Raw genomic sequence first — 23547 nt, 5'->3', positions numbered from 1 at the left:
TCAATATACCAACGAGAATCAATCCCATTTAGTGATATTGCTTGAAAGTTGCTCAGCCGCAAAACAGAAAAAAAAAAAAAAAATCCGGATGTCCTCACGTGAAGGAAATACCAAACAAGAGGTACGAAATAAAAATACTCTGTAACAAATTGAATAGTCCTCCTATCAATGTTCCCCCAACAATACGTTTCATCCCGTGAAATCGCTGCAGCACTCGGCTGCTCGAGCGGCGATAGCAGACGACAGATGACGTGCGTCTAGCAGACGACAAGACAAGCAATGGAAAAAAATTATAGCAACTCTGCGTTTAAACAAAACATGATAGACACGTACGTACTAACGTATAATATATTTTATAAGTCGAAAGAAAATCTTGCCGGCCTGTCAACCAGTGGCGGTTGACAGGCGGCACTGGTTTTTCGCACAATATGGGACACTTGTAATGCTTTTACATTAATTAAGATAGCTATTTGGATGTCTGTTTCTCTCTCGCATAGGCTCATGTATACAGCAGACGGGAATTCCACAATATTTACAATTTCACGGTGAGCTATATATACGTAGTCACTAAAAGTAAGCGCGTAACTTAGCGTAATGTCACACTCATTTCAGCGGCTAATTGCAATTTAGTTTGTTTCAGAATAGTTTTTATTGAACAAAAGTTAGAAACGTTTTCTGTAGCCAGTGCCATACTCCCTCTGTAGATGCAGTGGCGTAGCCAGAAATATTTTTCGGGGGCTGTTATACGCCGCCGGTAAAAAATAAGGAACACGTTTACAGCCTCGCTGTAAACTAATTAAACAAGTAAATGGAACCCGGCGTAATAATAAAGTTGTCCCAATGGTCAATTTCAGTATGAATTTTTAAAGATACCGACATAAGGTTGAGAAATAAAGAGAATTCACCAGAAAGTTGGTTTTGCCGCATAATTCAAAATTTTTTGTCGACGCGGCTTTGTACAAGGACACACACCGAGACATAGGCAGCGTCGCTGTAAAAAATACAAAAGCAAAACAACAAAAAAATCAGTTTAATAATAACGCCAACCTCAGCTGACTATTTGAGGCATAAGCGTGAAAAACCGGAAGGTGATGTCGTATATGACCAAAGAGTCAGCAAACACAGAGCCAATTGTATGTGTCAGTGATTTAGCGTGAGTTTTTTACCCAAGTAATAGTGATATGTGTGTCCACCATCTGTCCAACTGCTCCAGAGCAGCTCTCTGTTTTATTTGCTCATTAAATTTTTCTTGCGAGAGCAGGTTTGGACCACCCAGGAACCGCTAGAGCAGGCAAATTAGAGAGATCAGCTGTTAAAGCTGTTATACTAAAAGCGAGGATACACAGTGGTGATTTGTAACAAAACTAGTGGTTTGGAACACTAGTTGCCTGTAACAAAACAATCTGGGGTGGGGGATTTTGAAATACAAGCAAAGCAATCGAATTTAAATGCGTATAGAAACACAGTTATTGTGCCGCGCGGCGCGCCTCGTTTACTCCGGCCGCAGCAGACGACGGAAATTATGCGGAGAAAGGTGCGACTGCAGCGCCCAAAAGCCAGCGATGTCTTGTGCGACCGCGCGGGAGTGTGGAGCAGTGCAACTAGACGAAGAACTCTTAGTTAATAAAATCTTACTGAAAACTGAAAAAAAAAAACAATTTAAAACAATAATTTATTAAATAAAGTAGTTATAAATTATAAAAAAATAAAAAAGTACCTAAATGTATGTGATGTTCTGTGCGATTGCAATTTACCTTACTTTTTCCGGTTCCTCTTTCCTTTGAAATGGCGTCGCAGGTCGCGCCAATGTGTCTTTTATGCAACGGAAAAGTTTTCTCCGTATGTTCGCCCCGTGCGCCTTGCTTTCAGTTGTCACAGTATTTAGCACACGCTTAAGTGAATACTAGAGCTTTTCGTAAAAATTGTCGTGTGGCAAGTGGTCATTTTCCAATATGCGTCTTTGCTGCTATCGCTGTGACAGCGTGTAGTCGACGCGTTGGCTTTCGGGAACGTGGGCTGGAGGGCATTGACGACCTTTTGAGAACTCGTCTCCCGGGCTATCGCCTTTCAAGCCACCGCGGCTCCGGCGGCCGACGCGAGCGTTGCCGGCCTTGCGTTTGTTGCCACTTTCATGCGGAGTAGTGCTTCCTGTGAACAACAAACTGTCGCTGCCTTGAGGGCCCGAAACGAAGCTGCTACGCAAGTGCTGAAGTCTGCTAGTCCAGCATGGCAAGAAAAAAGAAGAAGCACCAAGGAGATCCGACCGACGGCATCCTCGATTCTTCCAGTGAAGGAGGAGCTGGAGATGTTGCGGAAGGTAATTCACTGGTTAACTCATTCCGAAACTGGCGGCGTCTTTACCGAGTGCGTCCGCGATGTGCTAAACGTCGTTTGCCCACTACACGTAGTGATGACTACACGAGGGAGTGGGCACTTGAGCCGTCTTTGTTATTGCAGTTAGCTGGTTGCCCCCTAGCACATGATAAAGCGCTTATTGTGTGTTGGCACTGCATAACTCCCGCTGAGGGCGCAGGACTGCCCCAAAAGCGTTACTAGAACATTCTGCGTCTCTCCTTTGCCTGCAACGAGGCGCAATTTTTTTGCGAAATTGCAAAGTCTGAGTGCTTACTCCGTACTTGAAGACCAGTTTTAAAGTCCAGTTAGACATTAAAATTGGAAGAAAAAAAAAACGAAAAAAAAAAACCCTGAATCAACAGGTAACTTCGAAAAAGCACTATAATGTCATCGGGTCGCGGGCCAGCAGGTTTCCTGATTCGGTCGTTATCTTCCACTCAAGCTTTTCTTTGTCGTTCTAATTCCATTTGAAATAGAAGCCGTGCTAGCCCATAAACCAGCGTCTTAGTGTGCGTGTGCTGTGGTATGTGCATGCAGATGTGCATCAATTTGCTGTGACAGGGTTACTCCAAATGTTTCTATGCTACACAGCGAGTCACTAGAGCTGAACTTGCTACAGGTAGTACTTTTATGTCGGTCCAATTGGTGTTGCTGTTTGAAACAGCTGTTGCTGTTCGTATGCCTTTGATTTCAGTGCGGACGCATTGCAGGGGAGCCAGCTGTACCTTTATGGTGTTCTAAAACCACATGTGGAGGTGAAGATTGAGGAGTTGTAGTGGCAAGGATGGTTCGAAAACTTGCAAAGAAAGAGCTGGCTGCCATTTTTGTCTGTTTGGTCAAGCTGAGGTCTAAGTGTTTCCTCCACCCTGTGCTATTATCGCTCCACTATTATTTTAATAAAGTGGCTAATTAACACGGAGGGAGCCATGGCTTTTGCCTATAGCTTGCTGCAGACTCTTTTGGGGACTTCAGGTTCATATGGTCATAAGAAATTCATGTACAGGTGACTGAGTGACACGCATCACTGCTTCCGGCCGTTGAAGTGAATGATTTGCCATTGATTTGTGCTAGTTCGGTGTTTTAAATTTTTAGTTGTTGCTCGAGTTGAAAGAGGTACTGATTGAGAGGTTATCCAGAATAATTGGTGCAACCAGAGTTGCCTTTTAGTGCACACGAATACCTTGTCAAAGTTGCTTCAGTTGCTAGGTTTAAACTGCATTGCCAAGCTTTGCAGGAAAGCTCTGATAGCTTAAGTGCTTCCTTGGACACATTCGCAGCAGTAAAAATGGTTATGAGAAAAGATTTGGCCGCTTTTGCAGGTGGCTCCTCTGGTTGTGCTCACCTGCGCAACTCGGTTGGCTTGCGTCGGCTACGGCAGCAGCTTCTGCGAAATCCCGGCCGGCTGGACGTGTGTGATGACTGCGAAGGCATTGAGGCGCATCCCGAGACGTGGGTGTGCCTGCAGTGTGGCCACCGGGGGTGTGGGGGAACTGCCAAACACGGCCGCCAACACTCGGAGACGCCGCACTCGGACTCGCACGCTCTGGCCCTGTCGGGGGACACCACGACGCTATGGTGAGTGCTGCAATTGCACCATATTACTACACAGTGATTCGCAGTTGTTGTGTGTGCGGATGGTAGCTGTGACTTGTGTGCTTGCGCCACATCAGTCCACTTGAGGCATTCCAGTGAAAGCAGGCAGAACACTACAAACATGGCGTCCAACAAAAAAAGCTATTATTGATAAATATTCAGTGAGCATTGTGGTAGCTCTGTTGAAGGCCGAAGTTCTGAGTGTCAGCCATCCAAACAAACGCAGTAAAGCCCACATGATCAGTTCTGCCTCGATCACGACTTGACTAGTTTGTCTGCGACCTCCTTCTAGAAGGCCAGTCGTACCGGCAGTGTAGCGAGGTCACCCCAGCTCACAAAAGTGACGTGTAGATGAGAGTAGGCAGAGAGGTACTGGTCATCTTTCGCACATGGCCCAATCTGCGATTGCCGGGCATTTGCCACTGTGTGGGGTTGACAAACCTTGCCTCACAGCCACACTGACACTTTCCAGTGATATCAGGCCTGTTTGGTTTGCATGTGAACCACTCATTACACGTGAACCAGTTCATGCAGTGCAGCGCATGGCACCTGAACTGTGCCGTTCATTTCACTGGCAGTGCAGGTGAATGCACGACGAGCTTACAGCTTCCCTACTCTATAGAATTAAACTGAGGGGGTACTGACGCAAACAAAAAAAAAAGTTCCCAGCTGGTCTTGCTGTTTCCGCACAATTGCAGTACTTGCATTGAATTGCTGTGAAGTGGTTTGGGACGTACAATCTCAGTCAAACGTATCTGTCATCCCAGAGGCGTGGTACTCCTCAGCAGTGCAGTTGCACATTGCTGGCAGCATGACATAAGGCTTCTATAGACGAGAGTGGCACCAGGGGTGGGGATTACGATCCTGCTCCTCAAAATTGTGCTTCTCCAGAACATGCTTTTTTTTACTGGCAATCACAGCTGCTGTGCCATACGAAGGGGCTGGTGCAGTGAGTGGACTATGCGAGCGCCTTCTCAGGGTTTCATTGCAGTGTTCTGTGGTTTGGCCATGCAGTTAGTACGTTGCGTTACGTGAAATGAACAGCAATAGTTACAATACATGACATGCAATAAATAGGCTGAAAAAAGGGGTGCGGGGCTTGTGTTGTGACAGAGTGCTCCGTGTGCATATATACTTTATGTGAGACTGCAGGACTGAGCTTTCAATTATTTGCCATCTTCATTTACTGTAAAAGAGATGATCCCCTAACATGGAGCCGTGTTGTACCAAGTGTTTTATGTGCGGCCGTAGGAATTCGTTCAAATGAAATTTCCACGTGGTCATTGACGTGAGCATTTTATTTTAAAAGAAACTTGGTCCAAGTAGTGTTTTATCGTACCTTTTAGATGTCGTGGAACTTTATAAAACCCTACGTGGTGCGAACTCTTACAAAGTGTGCCGTTTGTTCTTGTGCAGGTGCTTCGTCTGTGATGGTGCGGTGGAGCCCACCCCGCAGGTGACACAGATTGTGCAGAATCTGCGAAAGAAGATGGCCGCCGCAAGCAAGAAAGCCAGGAAAGGTGAGTGCCCACTGTAAGCCGGCCAGAATAGAGTGACTGAGAATTTTGTGCCAGCTCGTGCAGGTGTTAAAAAAAAGCGACTATGGGAATTTTGTTCAGTTTGTGCTGGTGTTAAAAAAAAACAAAGCGACTATGGGAATTCTGTGCCAGTTCGTGTAGGTGTTGGGAAAAATTGCTATGCAGTAACTTGACGAGTTGCGAGACGGCAACGCAGCTATAGTGGGAATGCATTTCCTGTACCAAAAAAAAAAGATTAAATGCGGCAGAAGCAGGATTAACTTTGCTCTCGAATGCACAGCGCACATACTTTTTAGTGGTAATGCTGAATTAAAACACGTTGGCAATGTTTACGAGTTGGTTCACTTTTACACGCGTGCAGTTCTTGGCCCCCCACGGCAGTGCCATTTCTCTATAGTGGACACCATCAATTAGTTCTTACATATTTGTTAACGCTTTTCATGACCGCTAATATGTTGACATCCCCAGTATGCCTGCCCTTGCTCAAGTGTCTTCCCTGGATGCCTCGTTTTGTTGGGACAAGAAACACGCAGTGTGTTTTAAACGAATGGTCATGTAAGCAAATGCGACTATAGCAAGGTTGAAAAAAGAGGGAGCGTGTTGGTGGTGCTGCCAAGAAGAAGGGTCACGCGACCAGAGTCTTGCTGCCGCGTTAGTGCCAGCTCCTTTGGGAAGAATGAGAAGGAAGGAAACTGCTCTCACTCTTATTGGAGGCACCGAGAGTTTTAGGTCACACTATCCCGTCTGGCAGACAACCGCTTAACAGCTGTGCTGTAAAAACACTCTCCAGGTGAACAGAAGCTGATATTGGATTTGAGTGCAGTGCAGTACAGCCCAGCATTCACTATTGCCAGTTTCAAATGAAGCTCCAGCCCACCAGCACAAAGTGTGAATGTTGTAGTGCCCTCTTGCTTTGCTGCCGAAAGGGATGAAACAGCCAAGTTGCTGTGCCTGGGGGAAGCTGCGCAGACTCGCTGACTCTTACCTTTGCGTCACAGTCTGTAGAGCAAGTGTAACAGACAGAAGTGCGTGGCCGTAACGTCCCTTTGGCGAGGAATGTGTAGTTGGCACTGCTTGTTAGTCCGCATTCTGTCTCTCTGCCAAGTTTACGGAGAAGTATTAAGGTGGGATGATCAGGATAGGTATATGTTTTGAGCTGGCTGCGTGGCCTGACTCGCCTAATTCCAGTGCATTTGTGTTTTGCAATTTTACCAGTGGGCATCTATGCTTCTACTAGTGAGCTAATATGAACGGACTGGTGTGGTGGGACCACGTTTCCCTGCAGTGACAGCTGCCAAGGAAGAAGACGCGGAAGAGCCCTGGACTGGCTGTAGTGATGATACTGCCGCTGCTGGCAAGGACGCCAAGGAGCCGGAGGAGAAAGTGTCCTGCAGCGGTTCGTGGACGGCCGTCAAGGGCCTCAGCAACCTGGGCAACACCTGCTACTTTAATGCTGTCCTCCAGGCAGGCACCACCCTTGTTTCTCAAAGGCTGGGGGCCGAAGTTGGCATGCTCTTGTTGACAGCCTTTACAAGTTGTTTTTCGAGGCTTTTAATACAGTTGACCCACAGAATGAGTGCTGCGAGAACATTGGCTTTGCTCCAGAATGGTGCTGACTGTGTTTGATGTTGGCAGTGGGAATTGAAATGCCTTTTTTGGGAGAAAATAGCTAAACATCACTGTTTCAGGTATCCCACTGCCCCTGTTCCTTTTCTTGCCAGTGTTGTGAAGTGCCTACCCAGCTTTGCTGCTGGTGGTTCCCTCCGTCACTCCAAGAAAAGTGGCACGGAGCTGGTGGGTAGCAAACTGCTGGCACCTGGCTGCACGGCGAGTGTGCACAGCAAAAGCTAACAGCTCAGGCAGAGGAGAGGGAAGTTTATTGGTTTGAACATGCTGTTGCCCCACCCTCAACGTGCAGTTCAATGTGCGAGAACGCCTGGTTTGAATTGCTGCATTTTTTACCCTATTATCTAGAAGAACATAACAGTATGCTCCAGTGGCTTGGCTCTAGGGAGGATTTTAATGTGATGTAAAAGCTCACCAAACACCACCCTTGCGTGCGCCTCTTTTAATATCCGTCCTGTATGAGCCTGTCTGAGCTTTTCCTCCGAGCAAGGCAAAACAGACTCCGACCTCTTAGGCAGCGCCTAAACCTGTCCACGCCTGAGTTCAAGGCCTGCTTTGCACCTCTCCAACACGGCTGTCCTGTGCACTTGCAGGGTCTGGGCCAGACGCCCCTGCTGCAGTCCCTGCTGGCCAAGAGGTGTGCTTCCAAGATTCAGTGCACCTTCGACCCCACCGCTCCGGAGCCCACCGAGCCTGCGGAGTCTGACTCCCCTCCTCCCCCTCCCCTGGTGAGCGTATTGCCAGCATGCCTTGTGGGATTGCAGGTTGGGTTACGTGTCAGTCCTCCCGAGCGCCCGCTGTCACTGATCGAAGTTCAAGCCTTCCTACGTCGAGAGGCATGCCCACGGAATCTGTGGGAGAGGGTGCGTTCATTACAACCGTGCGAGCTTGTTGTACTTTGACTAGCTTGGATCTGTAGAACTGCTGCAGCTTAGCCCCGTGAGTGGCCGACACTCGGGTAGCTATCTCCGAAGTGGTCGGGGCAGCATCATTCAGGAAGAGCTGTGTTTCAAGCTCTCTGGGAGGTGTAAGGGGACTTGGTGAGCTGCGTGACTCCTAGCTGTGGCAGGTGTCCAGCACGGCTGTGGTGGGTGGTGGAAACAGTGGACTCTGTCTCATTGCTCCTCAAACTGAGACACGCACGGACCAGTGCCTGACGGGCTGTGTGCTTCCCCTTCCCGTGCGCAGGGTCCCCTGGACGTGGAGCTGTCTGGGCCCGGCCAGCTGACGAGTGCCCTGGCCACGTTCCTCCAGGACTTTCGGCAGGGAAGCCCCCACCCGAGGGGCCTCTTCTCCCGGGTGTGCCAAGTGTGAGCATCCCCTCTGCCCAGTCTCTGGGTGCCGTGGGAGGCATTTGGTGGGTGCACATCAGCAGGGGCCCACATCCCCCCAACTGGTGCCTCCTGCTGCAGTGGCTCAAATGTTGTGCCACTTAAGTTCCGACTCTTGATGGCCTGGTGGAGGCAGAAATTGAAAATGCCTTGGGCTGGGATTTCGTCGAGGGTACTTTCTGCACCTCTTCCTAAGCAGCAGCTTGTGTCGTCATGCGTTTGGGGGCGGTGCTTCTTCATTTTTGCCGCACTGTTTTCTGCCAAAAAAGAAATGCGAGGGAAGCTTCAGAGGGAAATGCCAGCTTTAATTGTGTAAGCGTGAACAGAGGAAGCGCCTTCGGCGCCAAATAAGGGCTGAGGGAGTTGGGACGTTCCGTTTAAAACAAAAACTTTTTCAAAAGAGCAATGGCAAGGTGGCAGCAGATAACGTGGCAGTAATTGCATTGCAATTGTCTTTCGATATTGGCCACTAAGATTGCGCGAAGGACACTATGTTCTCTCTTGTGAATGCTAAAAAGAGGGATTTGATATGCAACCGCTATCTGCGATGCAGAGTTGGCGGGCTTGGTTATTCTACTAAAGGTGCAAACAGCTGCAAAGATGCAACTACAGAATGGGACAACAGCACGTGCACTGTATAGTCTGTGCCACTCTGTGTTCTCCTTGGTGCGAGGCGGTAGAACGATAGAGGATGTGGCAGACTTCAGCCCCTGTGTCTTCTTCCCTCGCAGAGCGCCCCATTTCCGAGGCCACCAGCAGCATGACAGCCACGAGTTGTTGAGGCACCTGCTTGAAGGGGTCCGCACCGAGGAGGTCAAGGTGGGCGCCCGCTGTCTGCTCTCTCTGGCCCTGTGCTGTTTGTACACTGAAACACGGGCTGCAGCACAAAGCCATTTCTGCTTGCCGGGGCCACTAATGTCTGATGTGTGCCTGTGGCGTGGCTCTGAGTGTGGTGCCCGTTCCCCCATTTTGGCTGCAACTTGTCACGCCCTTTCTCAGTAGGCGCTAGGGGCCAAGTGCCTGTCATAAATCGAGAGGAACAAATAATCTAGGACAAAGCAGTTTGTTTTCGTGTTATAAATTTCTTCACACCACCACAAAAAGCATCCTGTGTGTTCGGCCTGTACCTGCCAATGACCAGGAATTCCGACCTCCGGTGAAATCAATAGCTGCATTTTGGGGATGTGAACATGCTCGGGACTATTGTGGGCTGGTCACGGTGTAGGGTTCATACTCATTGGTGAACTGTTTCTTGTATTGTCTTACTGCCACACTCCGAGCTGTACTGAACGTAGAAAGAGAGCCCGGCCCCTGCAGAGCTTCTCGCTTTGCGGTTTCTGTGTAGTGCGCATTTTGGCTTGATGCCACGCACGTGTTACCGTTTGATCAAATGCACATGGGGTTGACCTCATGGCACCTGAATGCCCCTGGCTTTGTGTTTTCTTCTCCTCAGAGGCAAAAGCAGGCAGTGCTGCAAGCGTTTGGGCTGAACTCCAAGGTGGACCCGAACAAGGTGGAACCGGACACCAAGGCCAAGATCCAAGGTGAGTGGTGGCATTCTGGCAAAGACTGCAAATGGGGCAGCGTAATCGTGGTGAATCGGACGTGGCAATTCGTACTGTGATAGTGAGCAGAAGGGGAACATAAAACATACCTCCACCCCGCACATTTTCTCGCACTGTGATTTGTGATGTCACAGATTGTGAATGGTGGAGTGTGATGAATCGGGCATGTTTCACCTGTTTTCTGAAACAAATAGCAAGGCAGGCACATAGAAATGCAAAGCGAATGTATGTGTGGGAACCTCTGCTGAGCACATTTTCTTTTTTTTTCCAACACGCTTCGGCATGAACGTTATTAAGCAGGTTATCTTTTCACTACAGCTGGTGGAAATTGTTTCAACTTTGGCCGAAGTTGGCCGAAGGCTTTGTGTCGTTCTTTAAACACAGTAAAAATATTTATGCATGTGAACTCTAGAGCCGTTGCCCCCTTCCTTACCGATGGAGATTACTGACGCAGTTGGCTCTGTAGCACGACCTGTCAGCCACCTTGCTTGTGAATTGTGTGGGTATTTATTGCTTCTCCTTTGCCTAACTTCCACAGGCCTCGTGTAGGTGGTCTTTCGCATCACCAAAAAATGGAAGGGAAACCGAAAAGACTGATTGACAGCCTTAGTTTCATGTTTCTTAACCAATCTTGTATTGTTTGCTGTTGAACAAAAGCTGGAACAACTTTGAAATGTGTGATGTTATAGTCAAAGCGAACATTACCTTCAGTGTCCGTTTTTGCGCATGCTCTTGAATGACACTCCACACGGAGTGTCATGGTTACTGTATTTACACGATTGTAGGTCAACCCTTTTTTCAAATTTGACCATCCAATGTTGGGGAGCCAACTTAGAATCGAATTTGAACTGTGTACTGCTAATAACGGCAAGAGAAACGTAAATTTAGGGGTGCTACAAGGTGGGGACAGCTTTGTACCCTTGTTTCCGTAATTATGGGCTAAGCGTAGCGTATCAATTTACCATTGCATACATTCTCTGGCATCAATAAAGGTGAGGCTGACTTGGAAAGTTGGCGTTCCCAACCTGTGCCCTTTGTCCACCGTACTCAGAGCGACTAACCTCCCACCATCGCATTCGGAAGTGTACGGAACAATGTTATGTGATTGTGGCTACGTTAGTGCCATGCATTGAATCAAAGGATTCGCTAATACTCGTTTTGTTTATTAGAGACGAAACCAAACGCTTCTTAAATGCGAGTAACGTACTCGCGAATCAAAGGAAATTGCGCGCGGCTGCTTTCGTCAGCTGCCATGTTGTTTGTTTTGGTATCACCCGGCAGTGGTCGCCGCCGGTTGCTTCGGTGGTTGTCGTCTCGCAGCGAATGTGTTCTTCCCGCTCAACCCACAGCACATGCTTATTCCGTGTGCTTATACAAAAGTTTCTTTTTTAACATCTACTGTGTGCACCACGAGCGCACGGCTCTTGTGGGCTTGTGGGAGCGCCGATCAGTGATGGAATAGCCGCCATATGGGGGCTATTAGTAGTTGACGGAAGAGCTTCTCTTTGTGATATGATTTTCTAGGCTCGCATTTTCTAAGCTCGCATTTTTTTTTTTTTTTTTGAGAAAAGCGATTTTGGTGGGGTCAACGTACTTTTGAGTCTACTTACAATTGTGTAAATACGGTACCATGAATTGGGCAGTGTGTGTGTGTGTGTGTGTGCGCGCGCGTATTATAGATGGTGCGTATAACATTCACGCCAAGTAGGTTAGCTGCACTGTCTGACGGTGAACAACTAAAGTTAGAATGTGGTGCAGTCTGGTCGTGGCAGTATTTGTCCTGTCACTTCACTTTCGCGTTGTTTTTGAGCTTTCTTTCGTGCAAAAAACGAAACAGTGCTCTCTGGGTCGCCCACTCCCCCATGGCTCACCATTGCAGTCCGTGAATAAGATCGAGAGTGAGCAGAAGTACAATGTTTTTCAACTCCTGCCTCAGGCAGCACTTATGCAGGTTGGGCAACAGCATATGTTACTCCATGTGGTAGTGAAACGAAGGGAAAGCCAATTTTGGGTGTAAACAAGTGGGCCAATAAATGTGTGATTGAAACAAAACAAAAATAACTTGCAAGCCAAAAACCAGTTTATTGAGCCGCATTGACCTTAAATTATAAACAGATGGGGGACGGCACATTTTTAAATGATTTTTAATTCAACGTTTCCAGCGTGCTGCAGAAACAATTGACATACGAGGCATAATGTAAAGGAGGTTGTGGACTGATGCGAACCACCTAGCGTCCTTTGATGGCACCACGTGATCTGAGCATAGGAGTCCTTGGATGCTGGCCCAATCAGCAGTAATAGCCGGCGTCTTCATGCTTAGCGGCAAGCCAGCTTAGCGACCAACCCAGTGCACATGGTCTGGTTGCCTTCTCACGCTGTCTCTTTTTTATTATGGCAATTTGTCTAGCTGCAGAAGCTTTTCTTGGAATGTTTGGTCCCGGAGTAATAAAGCTACTGTAGTACTCAGACTACCTCTACTACTCACAGCCTTATTTGTCTACTTGTAGGCTCCTGGCACTGTTTTATGGTGGACTTGTAAAAAGAGAAAGGGGGGGGGTACTTGTCTGGCTGACCCCTGTTCTAACGTGCAAACCTCGTTACTTTACCCCCTTCCCCCCCAGCCTACAAGAAGGCGGTGGCCCGCACCCCACTGGACGAGATCTTTGGGGGAGTGCTGCTCAGCACGATCGTCTGCCAGCAGTGCGGAAAGGTGAGCGCCCTGCTCTTCCTCCCCCAGCCTGGTGTTGCAGGCCAGTCGTGTTTCGTACCAGAGACTGGAGCCCACCACCTCCCCACCGAGCGCAAAGATTTGCTGCTGCAGTTCTGAACTGGCGTTGTTCTCCACTACTGTTTGGCGTCCATGGCCCCTGCTTGTTAACCATGGCAGGGGTTTCTGAACGTGGGTTTTGTTTCGTGGGGCCGCTTGAGGGTCCTGCATACCCCTCCGTCGAGGCATCCCTCTTTCACAGTTGCACCTTTATTGAGGGGCAATTTTGATCGAGTGTGGGGAGATTGTCGTAGAAACTGGGCGGATGCTGCAACGGCTGTGAGCTTGGCCACAACGAAGGCAGGGCTGTGCATTAGCAGGCAGGGTACTTTTCAGCCACGTGCCTAGGTACACACGCTTTCCAAGGTACTGGCGGCGTAGTGGCTTTCTTAATCAACAATGTAGCGTCTACTGTTTATCGTGCATAAGTTGAGCTGTTAGCAGTGTACAGAAAATGATTGATGCTAATGTGTAAGTTATGAAATGATAGAGGAATGATAAATCTTTCCAACAGTAATAATTTCAAACAACAGATTTATTGCAAATTTTATCAAAAAATTATCAAAACAAAGAAAAAGTAACAAAAAGAAGACAGATTGATGAAGACATTAATGCTACTTTGCACAGGGTACACATAAAAAAATTCTGAAATATACAATTTGAACATAAGGCCCTTATAGAACAATGCTGCAAATATCAACTGTTTAAGTGCAAAAGTTTTTTACATACCTACAAAAATTAAACACTAGTGCCTATCATGCTACCGCATAAAGCAGTTTCTCAACACTGTTAAGCAGAGGTTGGCTGCACATGATTCGCAGACATTTGTTTTTTTGCTCAACCTTCCTCTCTTCACAGCACAGTTTGCAGTTCCGTTTTTTTTTTTTTTTTTCAATTTTTTTGTGGTTGGTGCTGGGGACCCTGAGGGATGCCCAGGGGACACAGCAGCAGGAGGGACGGTGAGGCCCGCAAGATGTGGCTCACCACAGCCCAGCAGCCGTTCAATGAGCTTGAGTCTGAAAGCGAACTGATCAAACTGCAAGCTCCATCACAGCTCGGGAACTGGATGCTGCCGATGAAATCGACGGTTGCGCGCTACCCCGGAGCGGTACGCCAAGGTCAACTCTGGGCCGCCTTTGCGGAGAGAACCTGACTCTCTGTGCAGCCGGCGCAAAGTGGTCTCGCCTGATGAAGCCGACACCCTGCAGATAACAGCCGGAGGAGAAAGCGGGAATCACCGGCGGATACCGTTTGATGCTCCTGGGCACTTTGACTCACTTTCGCCGTCCATACCAAAGTCTGATGAATCGAAGTCGTCTTTTATGTCTGTGCTGCACAGATTCCAGCTCAGATTCATCGGAACCTGTAGAAACTCACCGTTTGCTTGAAGCATCAGTGAGCGGTGTTGACGCTATAACCGAAACCGCGTGAGCTCGCCTCCCCGCCAGCGAAGGATATTTAAAAATCCCCCCCTGCGGCGGAGAACAGAAACATGAAAGCGAAACTGATGAAATACTTCCTTCTCTGCCCTTAGGATGGTGGTAGCTGTCCAGAAGTCCTTGGGGAGCGCCAAAATTTGAATTTGTATTCATCGATAACATACTATCTATAGGAATGGGAGCAGTCATGAAAGTGTTCATTGCAAGAACATGAGCTTGTTGGAACCACTTTTAACCAAGATTTCTTCGAGCTTCTTGTACTTTCTGTCCTTTGCGATCTTCATCTCGAGTTCGAACTTGCCTGCTTTTTGGAAGATGTCGACCTTCGTGGGCAGAATTGTCTTCAATGACGATTTCAGGATATTCAGCTCCCAGATGATGCTGGCTTTCATAGGTACACGCTTTTTTTCGGCCAGTTGGATTATTTTTATTTTGTCGCCAAGCATCAGTGCTGCACGTTTTCATGAGATCGTGGATAAAAAAAGAGAAAAGTCAAACTTCGGATAAATGAATACCTGTACCTCTTGCACAATATGGATGGAAGGATGGAAGGCGCTGCTAGTTACTAGTGGTTGTGTGCATGTGAACACGCTGGCAGGTTTCACCTGCTTACACGAGTTTTACAGCTGTGCATACTGTCCCCGCCCTTGTGAGCCACGTGGGTGGTGCCTGGCAGTGAATGAATGAAAGGACGGGTGTTCTCCTCGCTTGGCCGCAGCTGTGGCAGCAGTGAGGGAACCGTTCCCCCAAGCGTGCTCCCCTCCCCCGTGCAGGCGTCTCGTCGGGAGGAGCCCTTCCAGGACCTGTCCCTGCCGATCCCGGAGGAGAAGACCCCCCGGGGAGGGTCGCACAGCACCCCCCGGGGGTGCAAGGGTGCCCGCCGCAAGCTCCTGGAGGGGGGCAGCAGTGCCAAGGCGGCGGCAACAGCGACACCCAACCGGGAGGCCCTGAGTGGGGGTGGCACGGACCCGACCGAGGCGGACGAGGAGGACAACGGGTCGCCGGCCGACGAGGAGTTGGCGGCGCACATGTCGAGCCTGCGCCTGCAGGAGCCGGCCGTGCCCTCCTCCTCCCCGTGTGCCTCGGCAGCCAAGGAGGGCCCCGCCGAGGGAACCCTGGAGGCCTGCCTGCGCAGCTTCACTGCACCCGAGCTGCTGGCCGGTGGGTGTCTCGCAGGGGGAGCTCTGGGGCAGTATTCTCGTGTTTGTCTGTTTTTGAAACGTCCATTTTGCGCCAGTTTTATTGTGACGTACTTCCAGTTGTAGGTGGGCTTCGGGTTCTTGTAAACACATATTGAACCACTAAACCCATTTTAAACTATCTTCTGTGTGTTCATTGTTCCGCCAGCGAACCAACAACAAGGCGACGAAAAATCGTCTGCTCCGAGAAGCCACGGCTTATAGCTCGCTCTGCCGTGCTTGCGTGGCGTCACATCCGGGTGTTCGCTTTTAGCCAATCAGGGCTTGCTCAAAGTTGTGGCTGCCAGATGGCGCGCTCACTCGGCTTTTGTGCAAGCCCCCACACCAAGGCTGAATGTAAGGTAAGGCGTTGATGACAGAATCTGTGCACATACCATGCCTCTTGAGCATGGTGATTGCTTATATGAAGTTTCTGATTTAGGGATACAAACTTCTTTTCATATTCGGTTGTAAATAGGTATATGAGAATATATTGTTTTAAAAATATTCTACAGAAAAATACATTATTTGACATTTACTTTCATCTAGCACACTCTTTTGTGCCGCGCTGTTGGCTTTGTGTCTCGTGAGTGCAGTCATTGAATGTGAATTAACCCAAGCCAAGTGTGTGTGCTGAGAGAGAGCACTTTATGGCAAATTATGAGGCAGTTTTGTTGCATATGTGGAACCTCCCGCAGCCCATCCGGTCCGATCAGCTTGGCGCTTCAGCCTGTGTCGCTCACCACCGGGTTGCTTATCATTTACTTTTCTGTATACTGCAACAGCACTAGAAAGAAGCAAAACTACACATAATTAGTTTGTGAACCCTGGCACTCTGCTAGAATCTTTCATAACCCAAAGTAACCATTCTCTAGGCACCTCTCAATAAATAATGCTTGTGGAAGGAAGGCGAGGTGAATGGAGAGGGGAAGTTACTGTGGAAAGTTGAAGTGGATCTGTTTGACACAAACTTTTCACATGACTGGAAGAATGTAAGAACATCATAACAACCATTGGTTCAGCCAATTGTCTTTTGTTATTTTTTGCAACTGTCTGAATTGTTTGCTGGGAAATTGTTCACAGCAAACCATGCCCGAGTAAAAGAAATGCTGCCACTGTGATGCCATATTAGAAACTAAACCTCGGCCTCTGCTAGGCAGCTTTGTCAGCGTCTGGAGTGGCACAAAGGATTGAACCGGCACATCCCTGTTTACAGCAGCAGCCTGGTCTGGCAAGGGTGTTTGCGGAGCTCTCTTCCATTCTTGCGAAGGTCTTGACACTTGTAATGTCCCTGCCCTTGCGCTTTACAAAGGGACAGAGCCATCCTGCGATGGAACGTGGAAGTGTGTCTGAGGGGGGAGGGAGCGGGGACCGCGAGCCAACCCCGTGAGATGGCCGGTGGCCGTGCAGGGGCCAACGGGCTGCACTGCGAGGGCTGCCAGGAGCCGCGGGCGGCGGCCAGCCTGCAGCTGCAGGTGTGGCAGGCCCCACGGGTGCTGACGCTGCACCTCAAGCGCTTCCAGCAGGGGGCCACCTTGCGCAAGGTGCAGAAGCATGTGCCCTTCCCCATCGAGCTGGACCTGGCGCCCTACTGCTGCTCCAGGGGGGAGGACGAGGACACCCGGGTAAGCAGGCCCCCTTGAGGGGCGCGAGGACGCGGCTAGGCTCGTGCCCCTGTGGTCCACATGCGATCTCAAGCCTGGGTGTGCAGCTTTGTGTAGCCACTGCCAGTCTCGTCATCACAAAGTTAAAAAGGGCAGGGGACAAGATGGCACCCTGCGGCACTTTGAACATCCTCGGCTGACTTGAGCTGTACCTGATCTCAAAGTGAAGGCGGGCTTCACCAAAGTGCAGTTACATCCATATATGTAGAGCTTTGATCTCCACTTGATGGAGATCGAAGTGTGTTCAATGTAGGGGGTTGCATTTAAATAAAAGAAGCCGTGAAATATTGGTGGAATAGTGCCTTCTCAAGCTGTGCAACTGCAGGAGCCTTAGGTGCGCGCACCTGTTTTAGGCAAGCCTGCAATTCTATGGCACAAGGTGTGTTGGTTTACCTTTTGTGGCCCTCAAGAGCCTGCAGGAAGTAAGATTGGTTGGTCGGACCCTTAGGTCATGGCGCATACCACGCGGGGGATTAGCCAAGAAGCTGCCTGTAATGATTAGGCTGTGACGCGGTTTATTTTAGAGAAAAAAAGAAAGTAAGAGGAAAAGATTGAGAGAAAAAAAAAAGAAATCTTTGGATAGTGCAATGTCCAAATGATAGCTTTCTATGGGGGCGAGATTTAGCCGTTTACAACTACTCCAGACTCATTGGCAAGACGCCCTTCTCTCTTCTAGAGATTATAGCCACCTTCGTCATGCATGGAAGCCGATGTTTTTTGAATCAAGGCTATGTGCAATCACTAAATTTCAGTGCAAAATACCTCCATTAAATTTTTATCTTTATAAATCTGGTTTGGCTCCATCTCCATTTCCTGGTTAATTGCCGCAGCTTTTCCCCAATGAGACGCAAGCATCTGGAGTCAACCTTTAGGCGCCTCTACCTTCTGCTATCTACTTCAGAGGTTCTGTCACTAGGCGCTTCTGCCCTAGGAGTCTGCCACAGGGATGTTGTGTCCGCCTTCATTCTTATGTTGCGGCGACAGGCCGGTTTTCCTGCTAGCCAGCTAAGCCTTCACATTTATTGAATTTTTCTTCCTGACTCAACTTTCATATTGTGCATATTAAAAAAATTGTTTTGTGTATTTTCTTTTCTAAATTTCGAGATCTAAAATAAATTAGGTGGCATCATGATTAGGTACAAATTTTCTTGGCCAATCCTCCGCGTGGGTATGTGCCTGGTCTGAGGGAACCAACCAACCTATTTTTTTTTTTTCTGTACGGCAAAACTGAGTTCTTTCTGCTGCTGCGTTCCCTTTCAGACATCGGTTCCCACAAGATACGTGCTGTACGGGGTCGTGGAGCACGCTGGCCGGATGAGCGGTGGCCACTACACAGCCTACGTGCGTGGTGCGGGCGGCAGTTGGTTTCACGCCAGCGACAGCAGAGTGGTGTCTGTGACACAGCAGAAGGTTCTCGCCAGCCAGGCCTACCTGCTCTTCTACTGCCGGGTAGACACACTTCAACAATAAAAGACACAGACCTGCAAAGTTGCAAAAAGTGGTGCTCTTTCTTTCTCTCTCGTATTATCTACAGGAAGGCCACGGCAGTAGAACTAGCTCCTAGTCGCCCCTTGCGTCACAGGGAGGTGGGCGGATTGTAGAAAAGGCGACATCGCTCGTGGAACACCTGCAAAGTTGGAGCAGCACCGGTTAGTTGTGGCGAACTGGCAAAAAAGTTGTCTGGTGAGGGCACTTTCAATAGTAATTATGAATTTAAGGCGTGAAAAACAGCGCATTAGCAAAAAATATTTTCCGTGTCACCTCTGTGCCATGCAACCGCATGTGCACGAAACCGTGCTAATACTTAAAATTGAATTCTTAAAAAGCAACTCTTAGTAATATGGCTAGGGACCAAGAAAATCCCGGTCCATCTCCACTAACCTGGGGAGGGGGCGAAGCATGCAGCATAAAGTGTATTCTTAGCGCCTCGGCATTTTTGCCAATGGAGATGACATCGTTGGGGGGGTCGAGGCACGCAGCTTTAAGCGTGAGCGCCCCTTTTCTGGCCAATCCCCCTGAGTGGGTACGAGCCATATCTTTTGGCACCACCACCACGAAGCATTCTAACGCGAGGCGTCAACGAGTGTCCCGGTGGCGTGTTTCCAAACGCTTCGCTGCACAGAGCACGCACGTGACATGTGTGATGTCACTGCGCGCGCTATTCTTTTAGGCTCCTGCTAAAACAAACCCACCGTTCTGGCTCTGTAGCCTTGACGTAGAGCACTGAGTGCTGGTGCTGACGCCTTGGGTTCGAGCCCCGGCAGATCTATCTCGTGGGTTTTTTTTTTAATTGCGTATATTTTCCTAAATATAATTTTTTTTAATTTCTCAAATGTACGCTTTGTTTTTGTTAATAATGGTGATTTGGTATGTTTTAGGTCGCTTTAGGCTTGGGCGCAGCCAATGACCACGTTGAATTACCGTTTTACATCGCGAGAACAGACATGTCACGTGGGTGCTCTGTGCAGCGAAGCGTTTGGAAATACGCGTCCCGGTGTATTAGTACCGTGACTACATGAGACAACTGTTAATCAATTGTTAGTTTGCGCTCGTGCTGTCCACGTAGTCTGTCTTTAAAAAGTGTTCCCCTGGTAACCTCAAGCACAGTAGATAACATGCAAAACCAACTAGCCCAATTCCTTACCTTGCTGACGTGCTAATACTATTAAAATACTGCACAATCTCGGCAACATGACATTCTTTACTAGGGAAAACGGTACCCTTTATCCCTATCACATAACTGTACCCCAAAAAATTAGAAAACAAGCGGTGGCCCTTCCAATCACCAGTGGTACCATTTGTATGCACGTGCTTGGTTAGTACTCACCTTTAAACTTCGATCTTTAACAACCTCCTCAACATTTAACTCGTTCCTTAACAAGCGAATCTGAAAAAAAGACAATAAAATCGCCATGTAGAGCGAGTTCTAGCACGCCGTACTCGCAGGCTTCGTGAGTGGTCACTTACCGTAGATTGCGTGTTCCGGAGCCGTCGTAATGCGGCCGGATCGTCGCTTTTCGCTGCACGCAGTTCTTGAAGTTCGTCTAGTTTCTCCTTAGACTGTTGTAAGCATCCCTTGATGGCAGTTTCCCGCTCTCCATATGCGGCTTGCAGCTGCTCGTACAACTTCTTGCACAAAGCCGGAGCGTCACAGTGGGCCGCAAAGGACTCCGTGGGCAAAGTGGTGTTCAGCGAAGATATTATATTGTCATCCACACGACGAAGTTTGCGAAGTACTTCCTACAAAAGTAGCATCGTGTTACTACGAGTAACAAGGAATGAGCAGCCGTACAATGAGCGTTACCTGAAATGCCATGAAATCGTCGCATGGGAGTTTCGCCGCACCGACTGCTCCGGAGGCCGCCATCTTATAGCCGGCCTACTCAGCTTGACTGTACCAACCGCACATGCGTAGCCATAACTTCTCTCGATACCATCAACGAGCCAAAATATTTGAAGGCACACATAAACATGACAAATGCGTACATAAAATGTATATTATCTACTTTGCAGTTAAGATGTTTGGCAGAACGAGGCAGAATTATGTCTACCCAGCATGCAACGCGCTCAGATTGTGGGTGCTCTGAGGAACGTTCTGCGTTGTGCTGGGAATTAAAAGGTATGCAGCATTGCACCTCCTTTGCGAAACCAGAAAGTAGCCAGTTTTATTTAACATATCCGTAAGTGTGCGCGGCCCGGAGCAGACCAACTTTTACGAGCCAGGTAGGCAATCTCACGGCACGCACTGGTCACCGTGGTCGGCGCATCAGACTACCCAAAGGCTAGTTGCGACGTCTGAAGGCCTAGCGAAGTACGGCGACGTCGGCGCGTTACTTCAGGGCCAGTGTAGCGGTATTTCGTTGTAATTGTGCGGACGTACCCGCTCAGGCGGAGGAGATCGCGTTTGGGCGGCGAGTTTTGAAGGCGCCGAGCCCGGCGGGCGTCCCGTAGTGCGCCGCTAAGCCTACGCAGACTTCAAGGTTCGGCTGATTGCGTGCAGGTCCGAGGATGGCGAGCGGCGGCAACGCGGGGAGCGGCAACAGTCACCGGCTGCGCTATAAAAACGCCGGCCTGGACGCCCAGGAGCTGCGGCGGCGGCGCGAGGAAGAAGGCGTCCAGCTGCGCAAGCAGAAGCGCGAGAGCGAACTGTGCAAGCGACGCAACCTGGGGGTCCCCGACGCCGACGGCGATGGCGGCACGGGGCCAGAGCGGGCTGGCGTCACGGCAGAGATGGTGTCCCAGCTGTACGCCGACACTCCAGAGCTCCAGTTACAGGCGACGCAGCGCTTCCGGAAACTCCTGTCGCGGGAGCCCAACCCGCCCATCGACGAAGTGATCGAGACGGGCATCGTGCCGCGGTTCGTGCAGTTCCTCCAGCGGGACGACCACTGCACGCTGCAGTTCGAAGCGGCCTGGGCGCTGACCAACATCGCGTCGGGCACCTCGCTGCAGACGCGCCGAGTGGTGGAGGCCGGCGCGGTGCCCGTGTTCGTGCGCCTGCTGGGCTCCGAGTACGAGGACGTGCAGGAGCAGGCCGTGTGGGCGCTGGGCAACATTGCCGGGGACTCGCCCGAGTGCCGCGACTACGTGCTCGACCAGGGCATCCTGATGCCGCTGCTGCAGCTCATCAGCAAGTCCACGCGCACCTCGATGACGCGCAACGCCGTGTGGGCGCTGTCCAACCTGTGCCGGGGCAAGAACCCGCCGCCGCGCTTCGAGCAGGTGCAGCCGTGCCTGCCGCTGCTGGCCCGCCTGCTGTACGTGAACGACTTCGACGTGCTGGCCGACGCGTGCTGGGCACTGTCGTACCTGTCGGACGGGCCCAACGACAAGATCCAGGCGGTGATCGACGCGGGCGTGTGCCGGAGGCTGGTCGAGCTGCTGATGCACGCCAGCCAGGGCGTGGTGTCGGCCGCGCTGCGCGCCGTGGGCAACATCGTCACCGGAGACGACGTGCAGACGCAGGTGGTGCTCAACTGCAACGCGCTGCCCTGCCTGCTGCACCTGCTCTCGTCGCCCAAGGAGTCGGTGCGCAAGGAGGCCTGCTGGACGCTGTCCAACATCACGGCCGGCAACCGGCAGCAGATCCAGGCCGTGATCGACGCCAACATCTTCCCCGTGCTGGTCGAGGTGCTGGCGCGCGCCGAGCTCAAGACCAAGAAGGAAGCCGCGTGGGCCATCACCAACGCCACGTCGGGCGGCTCGCCCGACCAGGTGCGCTTCCTGGTGCAGCAGGAGTGCGTGGCGCCGCTGTGCGACCTGCTCACGGCCGCCGACCCAAAGGTGGTGCAGGTGGCCCTCAACGGCCTGGACAACATCCTGCGCCTGGGCGCCCAGGACGCTCAGCCGGGCCGCCTTAACCCGTACGCGGTGCTGGTCGAGGAGTGCTTCGGCCTGGACAAGATCGAGTTCCTGCAGTCGCACGAGAACGCCGACATCTACCAGAAGGCCTTCGAGATGATCGAGCACTACTTCGGCAGCGAGGAGGAAGACGCGCGCATCGCGCCGCCCGTCCAGGACAGCCAGTTCCAGTTCGGCCCGGCGCCCGCCGCAGAAAACACCGACTACCGCTTCTGACGGGGTCCGCCGCCCCGACGCTAGTCCGCCGCTGCTGCTGCTGTTTGTTGTACATAAGAGAGTTGGAGAAGGAGGAGAGAAAAAGAAAGAAAAAAAAAAAAACACTGTATTTATTTGCCCGGGGCCCCGCCACCCCTGTGTACATAGAGCCTCGGAGAGGAAAATAAAAACTATTTCCCTGCCAAACTACGAGCGCTTCTGGCTTTCGTGCCACTCTTGGTTCATCTTGGCCCAGCTGTCGCCGCGCTCATGTCGTCGACGGCCGTACGATGCGGCAAGGTAGGCGAATATAAGGGTCAGAGCGGACAGAATCAGGTTCAGGTGAATGCGAGCCTTGTTGCGCGTCTTCTCGATGACCGCAGACCTGCGCACAACGAAAATCGAGCGCACACGGTAAGACGAGACGAGTTGCGAGTGGTCAAGGTCGAAGTAATGAACTACTAGGTTTATTTTGCCGGGCGAGCACACAAATAACAACCAAACAAAACCTACGGAACAAAGTCGGGGACCTTTCCTTTCGGGTACTTCTTGTAGAGACCCAAGATCCACTTGTCGTAGGCAGTGGTAGGTCGCTCCGAGAGACCTGTGTTTTTTATAGGACGGCCGTAAGCAATTTGGGGCACAAAAATGATTAACACAGTGCTTACGGTTGGTAGAGGGTGAAGGTCCGTCGCTCAGGAAGCGAAAGTTCGCTTTTCGGATGAACCCAGTTGTAGCTGGTCTCGAAACGAAACTGCGCACAGACGGCAGAAAAGCGGACGCCCTACACAGAACGAGAACTCTGGACGCCGCCATCTTGAATAGCAGGATTTCGCAAAGCACTCTGGTTCGAGGCTAGGTCTCCCTCCCCGCGAAATCCCCGCGGGGTCGGCGAGAGAGGACATTTTGGATTGTCCGGGGCGAGGCTACGCTTC

The 23547-nt window shown here is 50.3% G+C and overlaps 4 protein-coding genes across 5 annotated transcripts; 2 read left to right on the top strand and 2 right to left on the bottom strand.

Annotated features, from left to right (window-relative positions):
* The first annotated feature begins 1769 nt into the window (after window positions 1-1769).
* LOC144151889 (ubiquitin carboxyl-terminal hydrolase 16-like) lies at window positions 1770-18554 on the top strand. The gene is made up of 12 exons (XM_077683050.1): window positions 1770-2317; window positions 3675-3930; window positions 5365-5468; window positions 6772-6950; window positions 7706-7840; window positions 8301-8422; window positions 9175-9262; window positions 9897-9987; window positions 12630-12718; window positions 14988-15375; window positions 16803-17017; window positions 18317-18554. The coding sequence occupies exons 1-12, from the start codon at window positions 2227-2229 to the stop codon at window positions 18524-18526; spliced, it is 1968 nt and encodes a 655-aa protein (XP_077539176.1). The 5' UTR covers window positions 1770-2226; the 3' UTR covers window positions 18527-18554.
* Ccdc58 (Coiled-coil domain-containing 58) lies at window positions 18542-20596 on the bottom strand. Its single transcript, XM_077683046.1, has 4 exons — window positions 20361-20596; window positions 20024-20296; window positions 19884-19943; window positions 18542-18683 (listed from the first exon to the last, which is right to left on the bottom strand). The coding sequence occupies exons 1-4, from the start codon at window positions 20421-20423 to the stop codon at window positions 18633-18635; spliced, it is 447 nt and encodes a 148-aa protein (XP_077539172.1). The 5' UTR covers window positions 20424-20596; the 3' UTR covers window positions 18542-18632.
* Window positions 20545-22822, top strand: Kap-alpha1 (karyopherin alpha1). Of its 2 annotated transcripts, none has more exons than XM_077683029.1 (2): window positions 20545-20675; window positions 21057-22822. In XM_077683029.1, the coding sequence occupies exons 1-2, from the start codon at window positions 20600-20602 to the stop codon at window positions 22631-22633; spliced, it is 1653 nt and encodes a 550-aa protein (XP_077539155.1). In that variant the 5' UTR covers window positions 20545-20599; the 3' UTR covers window positions 22634-22822. The 2 variants fall into 2 exon arrangements, with proteins under 2 accessions (XP_077539155.1, XP_077539156.1); XM_077683030.1 differs by having other exon boundaries at window positions 20639-20779.
* On the bottom strand, window positions 22724-23435 carry LOC144151886 (UPF0389 protein GA21628). Its single transcript, XM_077683047.1, has 3 exons — window positions 23281-23435; window positions 23126-23216; window positions 22724-22997 (listed from the first exon to the last, which is right to left on the bottom strand). Exons 1-3 carry the CDS (start codon window positions 23426-23428, stop codon window positions 22820-22822), a joined length of 417 nt encoding a protein of 138 aa, XP_077539173.1. The 5' UTR covers window positions 23429-23435; the 3' UTR covers window positions 22724-22819.
* Window positions 23436-23547: the final 112 nt, after the last annotated feature.

Source organism: Haemaphysalis longicornis, unplaced genomic scaffold (assembly GCF_048455015.1).
Source record: "Haemaphysalis longicornis isolate Haplotype H1 unplaced genomic scaffold, Haemaphysalis longicornis Haplotype H1 scaffold_9, whole genome shotgun sequence".
In the NCBI taxonomy this organism is placed as follows: domain Eukaryota; kingdom Metazoa; phylum Arthropoda; class Arachnida; order Ixodida; family Ixodidae; genus Haemaphysalis; species Haemaphysalis longicornis.
This window is presented reverse-complemented; position numbering and strand designations above follow the sequence as displayed.